This window comes from Sturnus vulgaris, chromosome 13 (genome assembly GCF_052056855.1).
Source record: "Sturnus vulgaris isolate bStuVul1 chromosome 13, bStuVul1.hap1, whole genome shotgun sequence".
Classification (NCBI taxonomy): Eukaryota; Metazoa; Chordata; class Aves; order Passeriformes; family Sturnidae; genus Sturnus; species Sturnus vulgaris.
In genome coordinates, this window is record NC_142255.1 from 5521683 (window position 1) to 5538605 (window position 16923).

General features: G+C 40.4%; 1 protein-coding gene across 1 annotated transcript in view; it reads right to left on the bottom strand.

Moving 5' to 3' along the window:
- KLF13 (KLF transcription factor 13) overlaps positions 1-16608 on the bottom strand; it is a 33347-nt gene extending 16739 nt beyond the window's left edge. Inside the window, exon 1 of the mRNA XM_014874006.2 lies at positions 15600-16608. Within this exon, the coding sequence (XP_014729492.1) occupies positions 15600-16140 (541 nt within the window). The 5' untranslated portion in view covers positions 16141-16608. The remainder of the gene's footprint in view (positions 1-15599) is intronic.
- Between the last annotated feature and the right edge of the window lie 315 nt (positions 16609-16923).

Consider the following 16923-nt stretch of genomic DNA (forward strand, 5'->3'; position numbering starts at 1 on the left):
ACAAACTCCTGTCTGGATCCTTCCTGTGCTACCTCAGAATTGCTCAGTCTGTTACCCAGCCCACTCTGCAAACCCAGAACAGCTCCAGATCAGACGTGTGTGTGTTAGCAGCTCCACGGGAGCTCTAGAGTATGACACTCCTTGGCATTCCATCCTTCTTCAGCCCACTCTTTACAGAAAAAAATATAACATTCTTACTATAGGACACTTGTGCCTCTCCTTCCAGTCTGGGAATTTCTCCTTATGATGTCCAGGATTATGTGCCAACAGAGCTCCCAGGCTCTCAAGCCATTCATTTCAGTGGTGTGGTCATTGCATAGTGAAATTATATAGGTAGCAGTATTAACCAATAGGTACTCATAGGTGAAACGACAGGAACCAAAAATGGCACACAGTGACTTCTTAATGTCATAACCTTTTTCATTAGATTCTTTTGCAAACACATCTCCAGATAAAAACTTGAACCTGAAGATACTCGTATGGCAAGAATGCTTGAAATCAAACTGAAACTTCATAAACCATCCCTGTCTGTACAATGACCACAGGAACAACCTCTGCAGTGGTTTACACTGCTTTCAATGAATGTCTACCTCACAAATTTTTAGTTGTGATGGCTTTTGAAAAAATTTGCATGGTAATATTCATGATCTCTGGTTAGACAATAGAAATGTTTTAAGTGGGAGAGCAATTAAATAGGTAGTGACCAATTATGTTAATCTGGTGTGAACTGTGGGTGAATTCATACTGAAATTGGGAAACTTTGGCTCCATGAGCTCTGCTCAGCAGTTGTATGAATAGCTGCAAAGAAGGAATCATATGACCTCATGAATCAGTCTTTTCTCTGTTGACATATCAATGATTTTTTTATTATTCTATTCTACTAAAAACAGGATAATGCTTGTAAAAGCAAAGCTTATCAAATTAATGAAAGGTTGTCCTGCTATGCAAAATAACAGACTAAAGGATTATTCATCTAATCTGAGAGCTGCACTTTATTTATCTGAGTTCTGGAAGACGTTGAATGTCATTTGCCTCCAACTGAAGAGCACATACTTTGGCATGAATAGACCTTGTGGGTAAGTTAAGACATTTCAAGTGCACAGCAGCTCCCAGGATTTGGGGACAGGATGAGATTTCATTTTGTTAGAAGCCAAGCAAACAGAAGTTAGTGAAGTTGTCTTTGGCTGTAATTGTGAAATGTCTCCTTGTGAACTTTTGAACTGCTCAATCAACAACATCACAGTAACACAGCATGCCTGAAACATGGGGCTGCAGCATTTATAAGCACAGCTAAAGCTGTAAAGCTAAGTGAAAAATCTGATACTCAGTTTATTACAACTGTATGGAAGAGAGAGGGAGTGGGTTTTCCTGTTATTTTATTCTCATTCTGGGTGGATTGTTTGCCAGAGAGCAAGGTGGTGTTGAAGTAGTTTATGAGCAGCATCTGCCAATGGCTATATTGAGAATCCAGCTTCAAGGAACAGGCAGCTCTGGAAAGTAGTTTTATGGGCTGATAATCAAACACTAAATCTGTTGCTTGATACAAGGCAGCTACCATTCAAGGTATACACAAAACTATTGCATACACACCAAAATCTTCTGCCCAGATTGTTAAACCACCCTCCCTGTTTAAACCAGGCTGCAGGTTTTTTGTATACAATAGAGGAATTAGATTCTATTATCATTGTTGTAATGTTCTAAACTGTCCACTTTTAAAACAGGTCAACTTTTTTGAAAAGACAATCTGCAATTCAACATCCAGCTCTTGTAAGTCTCACTTATATGTCCTATTGTGTCAATACCTTTGCTCTTTATTTTGCATCTACTTGTAGCCTCCTTCAACCACAGCTGTATGAAAAGGACAAAAGAGCACCAGTTACCCACTCCTTTCCAGTTTCAGCTTTTTTCAGTCTTTTCTATGTGTTAATACTTTAAACTACAAATGTTTTAAGTACATACCCATCCAGGCCTCATTCTCATATCGAAACAGAAAATAAATAAGAGAAGGTTTTCAACACTTCTCTCATTAACACCCAGGGTGTGACACAGCCTAAGCTCAGCTCAGCTCCCCGTTTGATGTTGGTTTTGAGGACAGCCAGTGCAGTGTCTGAGGGAGTTGGGCCCACCAGCTGTGCGTGATGTGTGGGGTCAGGGCGTAGGAGAGAGGCCATGGCCAGTGCTGGAATTGAATGAATGGAGAATTTGCTGGATTGTGGAGGATCTGAGTCATAAGCCAATTATCTAAGCATGACTCTGGATGTGAAACATAACTGAAAAGCTGAGATCTTACGTAGAACACAGACATATTTCAAAGACAGCTTTGTTAGGGGGATCTTGAGATATATAACATACATAATTCAAAAATAGAGAGGTGTTTTCAAAAAACGATCTTACCATGGACTCACAGAGAGAAACTGGATTCCCTTTTTCATGAGCAAGTACTACTTTCACTACTTTTCTGTCTCAAAGTAGTATTGAAAGAAACATCTATACTGTCTTAAAATTTACTAAAATATATATCATAGCCTTTAGCAGCTCTGTCTTCCCCTGCCTGCTGCACCCATGTCTTCATTGCTTGCCTTTACAGAGCTGTCTGTAAATTGTTAAAGCTCTGTTAAACCCAGTTACATGTCACTGCAGAATATGGTTTATACCTATGAATCATGTCAGAAGGGCTGCCCATTTTCTCTGTAAGTATTTAAAAACCTTATTCACATGTAAACCATTTCACCTTGTGAGAGATCAAGATTCTTTAGCAGAGATTCTTAATTCTTTGGCTCCATACATGTCAGGTAAAAATTCAGTAGACAAGTTGTAGTAGAAAGATCCCTATTACTTCCCAAAATATAAATTCCTAGTGCCTCCAGCACATTTATTGTTGCACTTCTATATTTGTTTGCTTAAGTGTGCAGATCTATTCTCTGACAGACCTGCTCTTCTGAGTTAGGAGAGGAAATCCACTGGCTTTTCTGTATTTTTGAGGTGGAGCACCTGTTCCCTGTGTTTGCAGGAAATTAGTTGAACACACTTAACATGCCTGAATCATGAAAACATGCCTGCTAATGAAGTAACTAAAATACAGGATCTTATTATGGCCAATTTTTTTCAGGAGAAGATTCCTGGGATAGGGAAGTTCTATGAAATATAACAGGAATTGCACCATTACTATGAAATTCTAAAAGATATCAGTGTCACCTAAGTCTGCAGGCTAGCTCCAATACCCTATGTACTGGATATAATTTTTACTTTGAAAAAGATCACAGAAGTTCCCTGCTGTTCTTATTTCCATTTGGACTCTTGCTCAATCCAATGCTAAATCTGAGAACCACAAAATGATTTGAACCTGATTTCCTGTCCATATTCCTTGCCCCTGCTGAGCACAGCTCTGGCAACCATGGATCTTGGGCTGAGATTCAGGAATTGCAATATTCAGAACTGCAAGGTTCATAAACCTGAGTAATCAGAGGTTCTGTTACAACAGACAGACTGTGAATAAACCCAAAGAAAACAGGAATTGCAGTTTCATGAGTTGTGGTGTATCCTGACTTAGCTTTGAGGGATTGAGATAATACAATTATTGCTGTTGCAGTTGACAATACCAAATGGGACAGCTTATTATTCCTCCCAAAAGATATGATGCACAAAGTACTTTGAACTTGATTTTCAGCCAATTGGTTGGAACTTGTTTCTACTTTCTTTTCAAAATTAGTTTCAATAGCTCAATTTTAGAATTTGTGAATAATGGTGAAATAAGATAAAAACTAAATCTTAGAGAAAATGACTCATCATTACACTGCACAAAACCAGGTATTTGTTTAGCTTTTTTTTTTTTAGAAGATAAATACCTCAGCACTGTAAAGTTGTGTACACCATGCTGTCTGCATGCTCATCGAGCTGTGTTTTATAATCAGAAGAGTCAAGCACAAGACTGACCTAGGAACTCAGGACTGCTTTTATATTTTTTAAAAAATTAGATATTAAAAAATCCAAAGGTGGTCTGATTTCCAAGTGAGAAACAGCTGTGCAGTGAAAGTTACTGTTGTTCTTATTGTGTTTGTCTGTGAAACCACAACAAATGTACTTAAATGAAAAATGTGCCAGCACAATCACTTTTTCATAAAGGGAATACCACAGACCTTACACTGCACAAATGAGAATGGTAGAGCCTCCTTAGAACTATTTGACTGAAGAAATAGTTATGTGATAATTTGGATTTCTTTGCAAATGAGACTGAAACTCAGTTCCTCCACAACATTCAAAGAAGAAAAACTATCAAGTACACCAATCACATCAGCTCCTTGTCTTTCTGTAGAGAAATTCATCTAAACATCTAAGAAAGCAATTTGCATGCCAACACCAGAAAGATGAGTTTGAGTCTCTTGCAAACAACAGTGGTCATATCCAATTGATAGTGTATATGTATAATTTTTCCAAGGATACCCTACACACAGAACCAGACACACAGAGTTGGCTCCTGGAAAGAAGCTTTAAGCAAATGTTTCCATAGAAGTTCAGCAGAGGTATGGAATGTTTTTCCAAACTAATTATTCTGTAATTCACCTGCAAATGCTAACCTTAGGAGCACAAACTGATGACATAACCTCAGAAAGCATAGCTGCTTTTTCAAGAATTTATTACAAAAGCAAAGCACCAGCCAGATAACATTCTCTCGGAATGTTTTTGTAGCTTATTATATTCCTGTTGATAAAACAAAGATTTTAGTAATTTTTGCCTTAAAGACAAAAATTAATCTAATGATTTGTACAATCGAGGGGGAGTAGTCTATTGCATGTAGAAATTTAATTATGTTCCTGTAAACAATCTGTAAGAACACCAGTCAGGATTCTTTTTTTCACTGAGAGGTTTGGTGTTAGACTGAGAGGAGGGAAGTATACAAATCCTTATAAATCTATTAAACATAGTGAAAGGGAGAGCTAAGACTTTTTCATGTTAGAGTCCTAAACCCTCAAGGAATTAACAGCAGCCTATTAAACAATCTCATTTGAAATTATAGGGAAGAGAAAAGGAAGTATCAAGCAAAAGACATAGGTTTAAAATAGTATATTATCACAGAGGTGATTTTGTTTTGATAAGTGATATTGTTTTCTCCAGAGGCCATACTGCTCAGAAAAATCACATTCAGAAATGCAGAGAAAACAGACGAGTTCTACATGACTTTCCATTAGTAAGCAGTGAACAAAAAGTCTCTAAAATGTGTAACCCTTCACCATGTAGGCCCTTTAGTATGAGTCGGGTGAGAGTTTATGCTTGGAGAGGAAAGCTGTATTTGCTTAGTCCACACTGCTCACTGGAAACATCAGCCAATTCCAAATACTGCAGTAGGGTAAGAAGCAGAATCACAAAATGTTCTGTTCTTTTTGTTGTCTTTTTTTTTTTTCTTTTAAGAACATCCCTTTGGGGACTGACTGAAACTTTTCTTAGAAGATACTGGTGCTGAACATCTGTACTTTGACAAGCAGTGTTTAAAAGCTGTTTCTCATTACAGTTTGTCTCTGCAGTATATAGTTAGAGCTTTGTAAATTATCACTTTTACTATAAGGTATCTGACAGTCATGTTCCTAAACACATTTCATCTGCACGTCCCAGTTATAGAAGTCTGGGACAAGGTTCATGGTAAAACATTTGTGCCAACTGTTGTACAATATTTGCTTACATCAGTGAGCACAGCAAAGATAACATTGTGATCTGCCTGACCACTTCATCCTCTGAAAGCGACCGATGACACTTATTAATTAAAATGGCTACCCAGAAGTTAGACTGCTAAATTTGCATTCCAAGCTCCAACAGATGCTGGCTTAAATTCACATCTGATTTGGTCAGTGAGGTGGTGCCCTTAATGATATTATCCTGCAGACTGAAAGGAGATGCCAACACAACAAAACTCACTCAAGCTGAAGGAAAATGTGGAAGAATGATGTAAATCTTTCGGCATGGTAATTACCTCAATCTCGTGTGATAGCTGAGCTCATTTGCAGATGAGATGTTAAGAACGCTGTGGAGTATGGGAATGAAGGATGACAAACACTGTGTTCCCACAATTTTCAGCTATGCTGCTCTTAAGGTTACTGTTTCAGACCCTCCACAAACTCTGGCAGGGGTTTGAAAACTTACCTTAGCAACAGTGTAAGGGATTCTGCAGCACAGGTAAGAGCTGGAGGTTTTGGGCAGAGGGAGAATTCTCCCTCCAGGTTCCACTATTTGAGCAATGCTGAGTTAATCTACCAAGTTGCAACAGCCCTATTCCCCTTTCTAAGTCTCAACAGCATACAGAGGAGCAGCAGAATCAGAGTCAGTGCAAACCCACTTTTATGTGCATTACCAATGCAATGCTATATATATGCATATTATATTTGCAGGTGGTGGGTTAGGAAGAGGTTTCTTTCCAAATGAAACACAGGATTCTATGATTTAAAAACCCCATATGTGTTTACTTAGGGACACTGAGAGTCTGGGGGTTTTTTAAGAGAAGGGGTAGGTAATTAGCTAGAGATAGTCTTACCTCATACCATACAGTTTGAAGTAAAACTGATTCTATTAAATTTACACCTAGCGTCTACTAAAATTAATAATCAGTAATTAGAATTACTTTGTACCATGAACAAATTCTACTTCTTTGCCATAAGAATAAAAAAAAAAAAAAAAAAGAGCTTTCCAAGCATTTCTTATAGGCCTGTTTATGCTACTAACACTGTGTAGGGGTACCTATAAATTCCAAAACATTTGCTTTTCTGGTTGCTCATATATTTGTTCATACATTTCTATTTAAGCTAGAATTTGGTTCCAAATGTTGCCAGTCTGAGAAATTCTTAAATGCTAGTGAGAAGAATTCAGTAGTTTTCAATGATGAAAGCTGGGGGAAATAGAAGGTGTAAATATGGTACATCTTTGCACAAATGGGAAAAATGTATCAGTGAGAATCCTGTCTGAAAGTTATCCTTTGGGGTATCTAAGAAATTCAGTTTTGTTTAGGTCATGTTAGGAAAATTTAGAAGACACATTTACAAATACGTCCTGGATTTATTACACAGTAAGGCTAAACATTCAATTGGCACTGCTTGTATAGACATATTACAGCAAATGGAAGTTTCCATTGACTTTGAGGGGCTTTCAGTGCTCTTGTGAAAAGTTTCACATGCATAAGAAAGCTGCATACAATTCACATAGGGCTTGGAAAATATTTCAATCACCAGAACAATCAAAAACTGCCACAGCCCTCGTGTATTAATGCTCATCTGCAGTCCTTCTGCTGGCATTTAAAAGAGATTGCAAATTAAAATTCAGTAAGCCCCTACTTATAAAAAACAGAAATTAGTCTGTGGTTCTATGAGGTTTTAGCAGCATCTCTCTTCTATTTGTTACAGTAGAATAAGGTCTAAACTACTACATTATGAAGGTAGGAAAGCACTATATTCAACTGGGAGGTTTGTAAGAATGTAAAATAGTCTCTAAAATCCCAGTCTAGTATGTAAATTTGTACCAATGTAGTTTTATTTATTTATCCTGAAACTGCAAAATAAATATTTCCCTGATCTATTGGCAAACAGCTCATAATTTCACCAAAAATTTGCAGGAAACATCTGAAAAGGTACTAATCCTTCTCAGCTGGCTCCATTCTAAGTTCCTCTAGTGGAAATACTGACAGCTGTTTACTTTAAAAACTCAATACATCCCTTCTGGCTGCTGTACCTCACCTGATCTTACTCTGGAAGAGTTAGCATTTCTGCTGCTCTCCTTTTACCACCTTTAAATCTACTCTTGAAGGCAGTAAGGCCATAGTCAGCACGCCCATTCTGCTTGGGTATTTCTTGTCAAGGGATATTTTAGCTGGCTGCAGGACCAAGGCAGATGGAAAGATGTGAAACATGCAGCAGCAACACTGTTCTTTCATGTGACTTTTTCAAGGTCCTCTATTCCAAAAACTCATATAACTTATAACCAAATAATAGAGAGTGGTCTGGTAGAGATACAGTATGCAATAAATCTAAGATAGCTTATTGATCCATTGACTGCAACATCAGCTAATACCCAGTCACCAGTATTTTGCCTGTATTTCCTGAGAGCAATGCAAAAGGACTGTAAGTGATTACAGCAAATCTTTTCCTTGCACTAGAGGTCATTTCAGGATATCCTTACTTTAATACCATTTGACTTGTGCCAAGTTCTTGGTTAGTAAATGCTTTTTATGTTAAGGCTGCAAAAAAGCTTCTGAGGTCGTTTTTCTACAAGTAACCACAACGGTGGCACTCTGAACTTTTAAATTTTTTTTCTTTTATATTAAGTGGAGGCCCTGTAAGATCTGCTGAATCTGCAAGACCTGAAAAATACAGGATATGCGTGTCTGACTTCAGTGCCTGCACTTAAATAACCCACATTGTCTAGCTATTGTTAAACCGAATACAGCAAGATAATGATCTCACTGCCCATGCAAATCTACCTCATAAAAGCCAAGTGGGTAACAAAGGGAAAAAAGTATACCTATAGAAATTCTACAGAAAGGACCCTTCAAAAGTTGTCCTGCATTTGAACAGCAGAGTGTTTTTTTGGCTCTGTCAGCACCGACTTCCAGACAGCTGATCCAAGACTGGAAGGGGGTGGGGGGAAGTTGGAACATGCTTAACTTAAAAAACAGAACTAGAAATCACATGTTCAATATAAACAAGTTCCAGGTTTCTGCTCTTGGACGTGCCATTACCATGTTCAGCCAGACAATAACACAATGGAACAGTTGTGTTTTAAATGGTTAAAAGTGCCTTCTTTTCAGATGGAATCCAATGGTGAGTTTGTTTCATAAGGAATTCTAGTTTAGCAAAAGGTTTGTTCATGCAAAACTTCTGGCACACTTTCCAGTGTCTTGCAGATTAATGCTACTACAGAAAAGTCTTCTGCAGATCATTCTGAACACTCTTGTCCATAGGGCTGTGATTAATTTCTAATGCAAACACAGCAATCAATTGCAGCTGTCTATTCATTAAAAACCTCACTTGGCAGTTTACTCCCAACTATTTGTAAGACCTAGGTCTTGCCACTGAGAAGGAAAGTGTTACTACCAGTGTCCAGGATAAGGAAAACTACTGGAGGGTCATCCATCTTCACAAGTTCCTATAGTAATAGGTTTCATTACACTGGACCTAAGTCCCACTTCCATGCTAAAAGAAAAATGGTTTGTGAAAAAAGAAGTATGTGGTGTTTGTGATTTTTCATTAGACACATAGTTGTAACAATTATAAATACAGTTTTACTTTAAATTATTTTCAGCTACAATACCTAAGTTCTGTTGTTAACAGAAACTTCATTTCTGTATCTTCTGCATGATTAATATCTCCACAAATACTGGGGAGAGAAAGGGGGAAAAGGAAATAAAGGGAAGCCTCTCACAAAGAAACCTGTATAACCATTAGAAGAGGTAGTTCCCCCTAATAGCGAATATTAATCAAGTGTGTGGTAAATACAGATGTCATCCAGCTGGCTTCTCCAAGCACTTAATTTAGCCCTAACTCTTTTGCAGCTTATTTATTGGAATCTTATTATTCAGTCTTGAAGCAGTCATTTAAAAGGAGTGAGTAGTTCTACTTTTCTTCCTCACTTAGCTATTTTTGAAAGGTTTTAAAATTTGTTTCCTCTTAAGAAGTTTATACCCTGTGTTTATTTCAAGGACTTTAACATTAAGAAACTTATAGAATATGTCTATTCTGTTATATTCAATGAACATAGATTGTTTGATTCAGGCTTAAAATCAATACTTTTAAATCAGAACTTTAGTCTTGAGAGTTGCTTTGTAGGGTAAGGACTCAGGCAAGCCTTGAGGTAAGTTATTCTATGTTTTCTACTGACTTTTGTTTACATGTTGAAATTTTTGTAGAGGAAATAAGAAAGGAGTTGCAGAGCTCTTTCAGAGGAAACACAAACAGTGCTTTGAAAATCTGCATTGTTTTTAAAAATATAGGCTTATTAAAAGAGTTAATATTACCAGTTTTCAGAAAAAAAAAGTAGCAGGCTGCTGAAGTTCTTAACACTGAGAAAGAAGGCTTATGCCTTAGGCTTGAGAGACAACTGTTTCATGAGGCTGGTATTTGAATGTGTCCAGAAGCCACCATTTGGGCCCATCTAAAAAAAAAATCCTTAGAGAAAATGTTTTAATGCACTCAGCAAAGTAAGGAGGTGGAAGGCACTTAAGGGATACAACATCCTAGAGGCACCTTGCAGTCATTGGATAATCTAGGTGTATGCTAATGAGACTGAAGGAAGCATACAGAGCCTACAAGTAGTTTCTAACTTTTAACACAAGAAATCAAACCTTTGAAGCCCAACAGGCAGATGGACAAATTCATTTAGTCTGTCCTTTTGCTTTAGGGAAATCTGCGTTGGGAAAAGGCCTTTTCAATTTCCTCTGGCATCCTGTTCAAAGGGAGTGCAGCTCCCCGTAAATCCTGGTATGCAAAGCAGCCAAACTGGCAGCTCAGGAGGGCGGATTGAAGCACCAGCACTTCTCATTTCATCCTGCTGTACACAAGAGCTGTCTGCAGTCCTGCTCTGCACTGCTCCTGAGTGGCACAGAAGGCCCTAGATTGGGTTTCTTCTCTTGTAATCCTCTCCTGCAAAGCCTTGGGTCTTCACAAACACTGCCCACCTGCTACACACGTGCACATATATGCCTTCAAGAGTCACTGTGTGCCTAGAGACAAGCTTAAAGAAACCTCAGCCAGGTCTAATCCATGGGTTTTTATTTAACTAGTTATGTTTCTGATAATTGCCAGGTGCTAAAGTGGAACATAAAGCTTATTTCTATCATAGAAAAACTTGATTCTTATATTGGTTAATGGATTTCTACACACATGGATAGCGTCTTGATTCAGAATTTAAGGGAAGCTGTGCTTTACTGTTTTGTTTTGAATTAATATAGTGTAAGGAAATCAGACTTACTAGAACTGAAAGTGAAATCCAAACCCCTATTTAAAAGGGATTATTTGTACTTTATGTAAAGGCCTCTTTACCAGCCTGAACACAGGCCATATACTACTCCTGTTTGTCCAGCCTAATTGTTATGCTCTTGTCATACTTGTCACAGTGAGGTCTGATTGCTTTATTCTCACATTGTTTTCAAATACCAATTACATCATTAAATTCTCCATCTTCACATATACCAGCTACAAAGAAATCAGAGAAATTTTACCTAGAGAAACAAGATATAACAACTGATGGGTAAAAAAGGATACATAAGCTAAAAAAGAACCTTTTTCACACAGGTTCGTTAGTGTTGTCCTCAAATATGTGATTACAGAGATTTAATGTAAAGAAATGGAAATGAGTTGGTCTTTTCTACTTATTTCATTTCCACTAATGAATAAAGGTTAGACTAAAAAGAACAACAGATGCCAAATAACATATCCTCCACAACTTCAAGGTTAAGCAGGCTGCCCAAGCTCACTCTGCCAGCTAGAGATCGAAAAAGGTCTTGACCACTTTCTCTTGGATGAGTCCTAACCTGACATGTATGAGCAAGGATAATATAATTAACCATTTTCTTCTTCCTGTGCTTCAACAGCCACATAGAGCTGGTTTAGCAAGAGTACAGAGGAGCTACTGTTAAGCCACATGGCCCCCAAGTTGGTTTTGCTGCAAGACTAAGACTCCAGGCTGAGACTGGTGCCCACTTCTCCTTGGCTTCTGCTAATTTATGCAGAATCATTTAATTCTGATGACTGAAAAGCTGTTTCTGTGTTATGTTGTTTATTGCTTAGAACTAGTAAGTTTAGAAGGACAGTTCAGCGGAGTTAAATGAAGGTTTATTTTGGGCTTTCTCTGCATTCATGATGGTGATGGTGTGCTAATGGAAATGGCTGAAAGCTTGAAAGGTCACAATGATTTGGTGGGGACCTGCAATACCCAAGATTCTTGTGATCCCTGGTCAAAATCCCATCAGTTTTTCTCTACATATAAATATGTAATATAATGCAATAAGCTGGGACACTCTCTACGGCCTCTCAGAACACAGTGGTCCTCGACAAGGCTCTGTAAGATTGTAGCCTGTAGATTGCTATTAGGCTCCATACTGTCTCCCTTCTACCACTGGTGCATCAAGAGACTGACTGCTTTGCAGTAACTTCAGAAAATGTCCAGACCTTTGTGTTGAAAACCTGCTTAGATGAAGGGGAACTCTGTCATGTGAATTATTTATCTGATTTTTTGCAAGTCCTTTGTGTTTAAGAATTTTCTCAGTGGAGAGGATTTTTAAAATTGGTGCATCAGTGAAACCTTGATTATCAGTGGAGTCAGCATAGCTTAGGACAAATGGGGATGCTGCCTCTGTGGACCACAACAGAGTTTTTGAGATCCATGGGAGCCTTAGTGGAAAAGTATTTGGACCTGAAAACTACACACTGACACTAAATATAACCTTCTGGTAAACACTGAAACTTCAAGGGCTTTGTGGCTGATGATCATGTTGAACTCCAGGACATTCAGTGAGAGACTAGAGTGGAAAACATAAACATGAAAAGAAACATAGGGGGATGGGAACTTTGAAAGCTGGTGGAGAGGACAGAGTAGATTTTCGTGAAGAAGTTTTTTTGTCTGGTTCAAGGGTTTTCAGTGTAATAAAGGTGAAGTATTCATAAGGCTGAGACAGGTTAACCAGTAGTGTACCAAAAAAGCACACAAGAAACTGTGGATTGCTCCAGCATATTTTATCTTAATAGGAGTACTAAAAACACTGGACGCTGGGTAAAGGACAAAAAGCAGATACTCTTGACATTCCATCTAGGTTCTTCTGCTTTAAATAGGAGAATTAGCATCCTCTGCACTATGGTTTTTATTTTATGTATTTAAGCTCTGATATCTGGCTATAACTATCAGAAGGATTTCACAGAGCACGAAACAGCTGGAAAATAGGACGAGCTCTCAGTCCCTATCAATGTGGGCTGGATTTGATGCAATACTCTTGGAAGGCTCTGTATCTCTTCAACATAAGCTCAAAGATCTGGTCTATTCTCCCTCAAACTATGAACAGAAAAGCATTTACTTTCTCAGCACGGTAGCAGATGGGGACAAGCAAGTTTCTAAAGCAAACCATAAACTGTTCTTTTCAGGTATCTCTTGAATGATCATCCGTTATCTTGAAGCCTGCAGTGCTGTTCTCAGCCTTCAGGTCACGCTTAAACACCAGCTCATCTAGTCACACAGCACATGGAAGAAGTTCTGCTCCATAGCAGTTCTGACTGTTCTTAGCAAACAGGTTTGAGACTTATTTGGATAGCTGTTTAAAGCAGCTTCCATGGGTACCTGGGGTACTTTCAGCACTGCTCTGTGAGGTGGATAGCCATCATGCTATCTATCTGACAGCTGGGCAGACTGATGTGTTATTTAACTAGTTCAGGATGACTAGAAAGCAGAGAAGACCCAAAGCCCTCGTTCTAAAGCAGTAAAACACCACTACGTGTCCTGTAAGAACAAACATTTACCAGTCCTGGAAGTGATCGCTTTTTCTGTTAGCTTAACTCTTATTGTCTTACAAACTTTTTTCAAGGCTGTCATAATATTTTTTAAAGATAGAAAAAAATTCAAACACCTTACAAAACATTCTGCAAGGAGAGTAAGAGACATTTAAGCCTGTTTAAAACTCAATCCAGAGACAGACCTGTTGCCAGTGAGGAGGGAAACTTGGCAGCTTTGCTTAAAGCTTCCCACACAGACACTGGAGACGAAAGAAAACAAAGAAGCTGTAGTCCCCGAGGGTCGGGCCACTCCCTGGGCAAAAACAGTCCCTTCTCTGCTTTTTCCTTTAGCTCTCAGACACACACACGCGCTCTCTTAGTGCCATTAGCTACGGCAGTAACCAATTGAGCCCTACAGTCCTGGAAAAAACACAGGAAATGAAGAGTTTAAAAAAAAAAAAAAAAAAAAAAAAAGGGAAAAAGAGAACTTGGAGGCGAGCCAGCGTCCCCGAATGACTCCGGTCTGCCGGCAGCCTGGAGCGACACTCCCCGCCGGCCCTGCCCTCCCTCCTCTCCCCGCAGGGCAGGAGGCATGCCAAGCCCTCCTCTCTTTATCGGGGGCTGGAGTTCCCCTTCTTGGTCTGTGGTTGGTTTGGAAACCCAGAAACGTTGCTAAATTTATCTTTCGCTTTCAGGACAATGGCAAATGCCAGCAATAAGAATGCAAAAGAACTGAAAATTAGTGGAGACAATTCCCTGCAAGCCAAGTGGAAACACCTTTTCTGTGTAACTCCCAAGGCGGCAAAAAGCAGTTACACAGTGCAAAGCAGGACAGGCTGCCTGGAGTGCCAGGAACACGCTGTTCCTTTGGCTGTGTGCCACAGGGAATTGTCCATCCATATGCTCAAATTTGATGGGGCTTTCTTCTCTCCCACAGAGAGCAAAGCATACCATCAAATTAGAATGGCTCTTACTTTATCTCAGGAAGGCAACAGGAAAAGCTGAAGGCACACTCAAAGTAGGGCCAGCATAGGTGAGGCTGACACCTCAGAGCTAAAGCTGCTCAACAGTTACATGATGTTTAGCATGTTAGTTCTGAGGATATCTTTATTACTGCTCTTTTTAAGAGAACTGACCATACATTTTAGTAAACTAATTTGCCATCTGAAACTACTCAGAACAACTTGCACAAGTCTGCTCTGGTCGGTGTGGTGCCTCGGCACATGTGCTATGATTGGTGCCTTCAGCAGAGATTGGTCTCCTCAATTTTTGGTGTCTCCTGTCTGACTGGAAGTCATCCTGTTTCCCAGCACCAGGCAGAGGCGTGAGGTGTGGCAAGTCATGGGGCCTATTTCAAGATGGCCCTCTTAATACTTTCAGTGCAACTTTCTCAACGCTTGCAAGACTTCCACTTTTTCTGTGGGTGTGTCTCATAAATTAGAGTAGCAACAAAAAAGTGCTCAGCCTTCACCAAGAAGTAAGCACTGAAAACTGATGAGTACAAGTTACTGGTTGCATTCAAATGTTTTTTTTTTCTTTTGAATTCGGTTTTACCCAGCTGCCAAAAGCATTTCAGACACTGCCCGTATCCCCCTCTCTCCTCACTCATGGTGTCTCCTTGTGACTCGTGTCCAGCCTCGCATCTACCTTCTGCTTACTCTAGCTTTCACAAAGTGTCTGCTAAAGAAAGAAACAGATACACAGCCATGTAGGTGCCTCTAGAACATTTAATTTTAAAATATCAAGAGTATCAATACTTGCATGGGAAGTGATAAGTTGGTATAAAGAGAGGGACTGGAGCATGGAGTAGGAAAAACGGGGAGGTAAGAATTACTGAAAGGGAAGTAGAAGACACACAGAACAAGAAGGCCAGCAGCTAAAAATTACAGCTTGGTACAATCCACACAGATGACCCGCATGCCGTTCCCTGTGACATTAATAAAAAAAGGGCAACATTAGCTTTGAATCTGTGCCCAGTAAGGGTTTATTCCCAGAGGGGTTTGGGGTTTTTTTTGCTGTTGTTTGGTTTTCCCGAGCTTGAGTTCCGAGAGGTGAAACCATAACAGTTGCCAAATAAAAGTTTGGTTTTGTTTTTCATTTTAACTACCAAGCTGTAACAAATAAATCTCTGGCTGGATTGTAACTAACCTGTATGGGTCCTTAGATGAGCTTTAAGATGGGAAGATTTGCCATAAACTTTTTCACACCCCACATAGTGGCATTTGTGCTTTTTCTGGGGTGATCCAGGGTCAGTCCAGCTTCTTATGCGTTTGTTCTTTTGTCTGGGGCTTGGCTCAGTTACTGCAGCCAGGCTAGTAGGTGTGGCTGCTCTTTCTCCTCCACGCTTACCAGCTGAAGACAGACTTTCTTCCCCAAACTCCTTAGGAGCAATAGAAATGTGTATTTGTTCTGTTATATCAAGCGTCTCTGTTTTTTCCGTCCTTAGAGCAGGTGAGTTTGGGACATGCTGGTTCAGATCTGCTAAAATGCTAGCTACCACAAGTAATGATGATCCATTGTCTTTCCCGGTTTCTCTGACTTCCCGTCTATCTTCTCCATTGGATGAAGGAAGTATTGCTGCATCAGGTTGGGGATCAGACTCCCCTTTGGGACTATGGATAACAGCACGACTTGACATAGAAACAAGGCACTCTGCTGCAAAATGATCCACATATGCTGCTGTTGCCATTTTTCATAAGTTTAAAAAGAAATCCAAACAGACGAAGACAAAAATAGAAAAAACAAACCCAACACAACAGCGCTCTTTCCCTTTTTAAAAAGATTACACAAGCAGACTTTTCCGTCCCTTATTTTTTAGGATCGGTATGTAGGAGTAAAGGCTGATTTAGCAGCCATCAAACCCACACTTGGTTCGTGACGATCACACCCAGCTTGTCACTAAATCGAAAAAGCGTTGGCGGTCCAATGTAAGAGAAAAAGAACAGCAGATAGATCCCGGCACTGGCACCTTGTTGCTCGGAGTACGGATTAATGCCGTTTTCTCAAAAACGTAATGAGCTGGCGATGCGGTGTCGCAGCCCTCCCATCGCGCTGTGACAGCGGAGCCGGCGCTCCCCGTTATCGCTGCCCGGAGCCGCCCGGACCCCGCGGGGCGTGGCCTGGGGAACATCTGGGCCGTGACGTCAGCGCGGGGCCGCAGCCCGCGCCAGCAGGTGGGCGGTGCGCGCGGGGGGGGGGCGGCGCGCGCGGGGGGGCGGCGCCCGGCGGCGGCGGCAGCAGGCGCGCGATTGGCTGGCGGCGCGCGCGGCCGGCACCCTCCGCCCCCGCCGCGACCGCAGCGCGCAGGGCGGCGCGCGCGGACCCCTCCGCCGGCCCCGGGCGCGGCCCGGGGAGCTCCCGCGCCTTTGGCTCCCTCCCCTGCACCCTCTGACGGACGGGAGCGACTCGGTGACATCCGCCTCAGAGCTGCACTGCAAGAGACCTGCTTAACAGGCGCCGAACTGTTTTACAA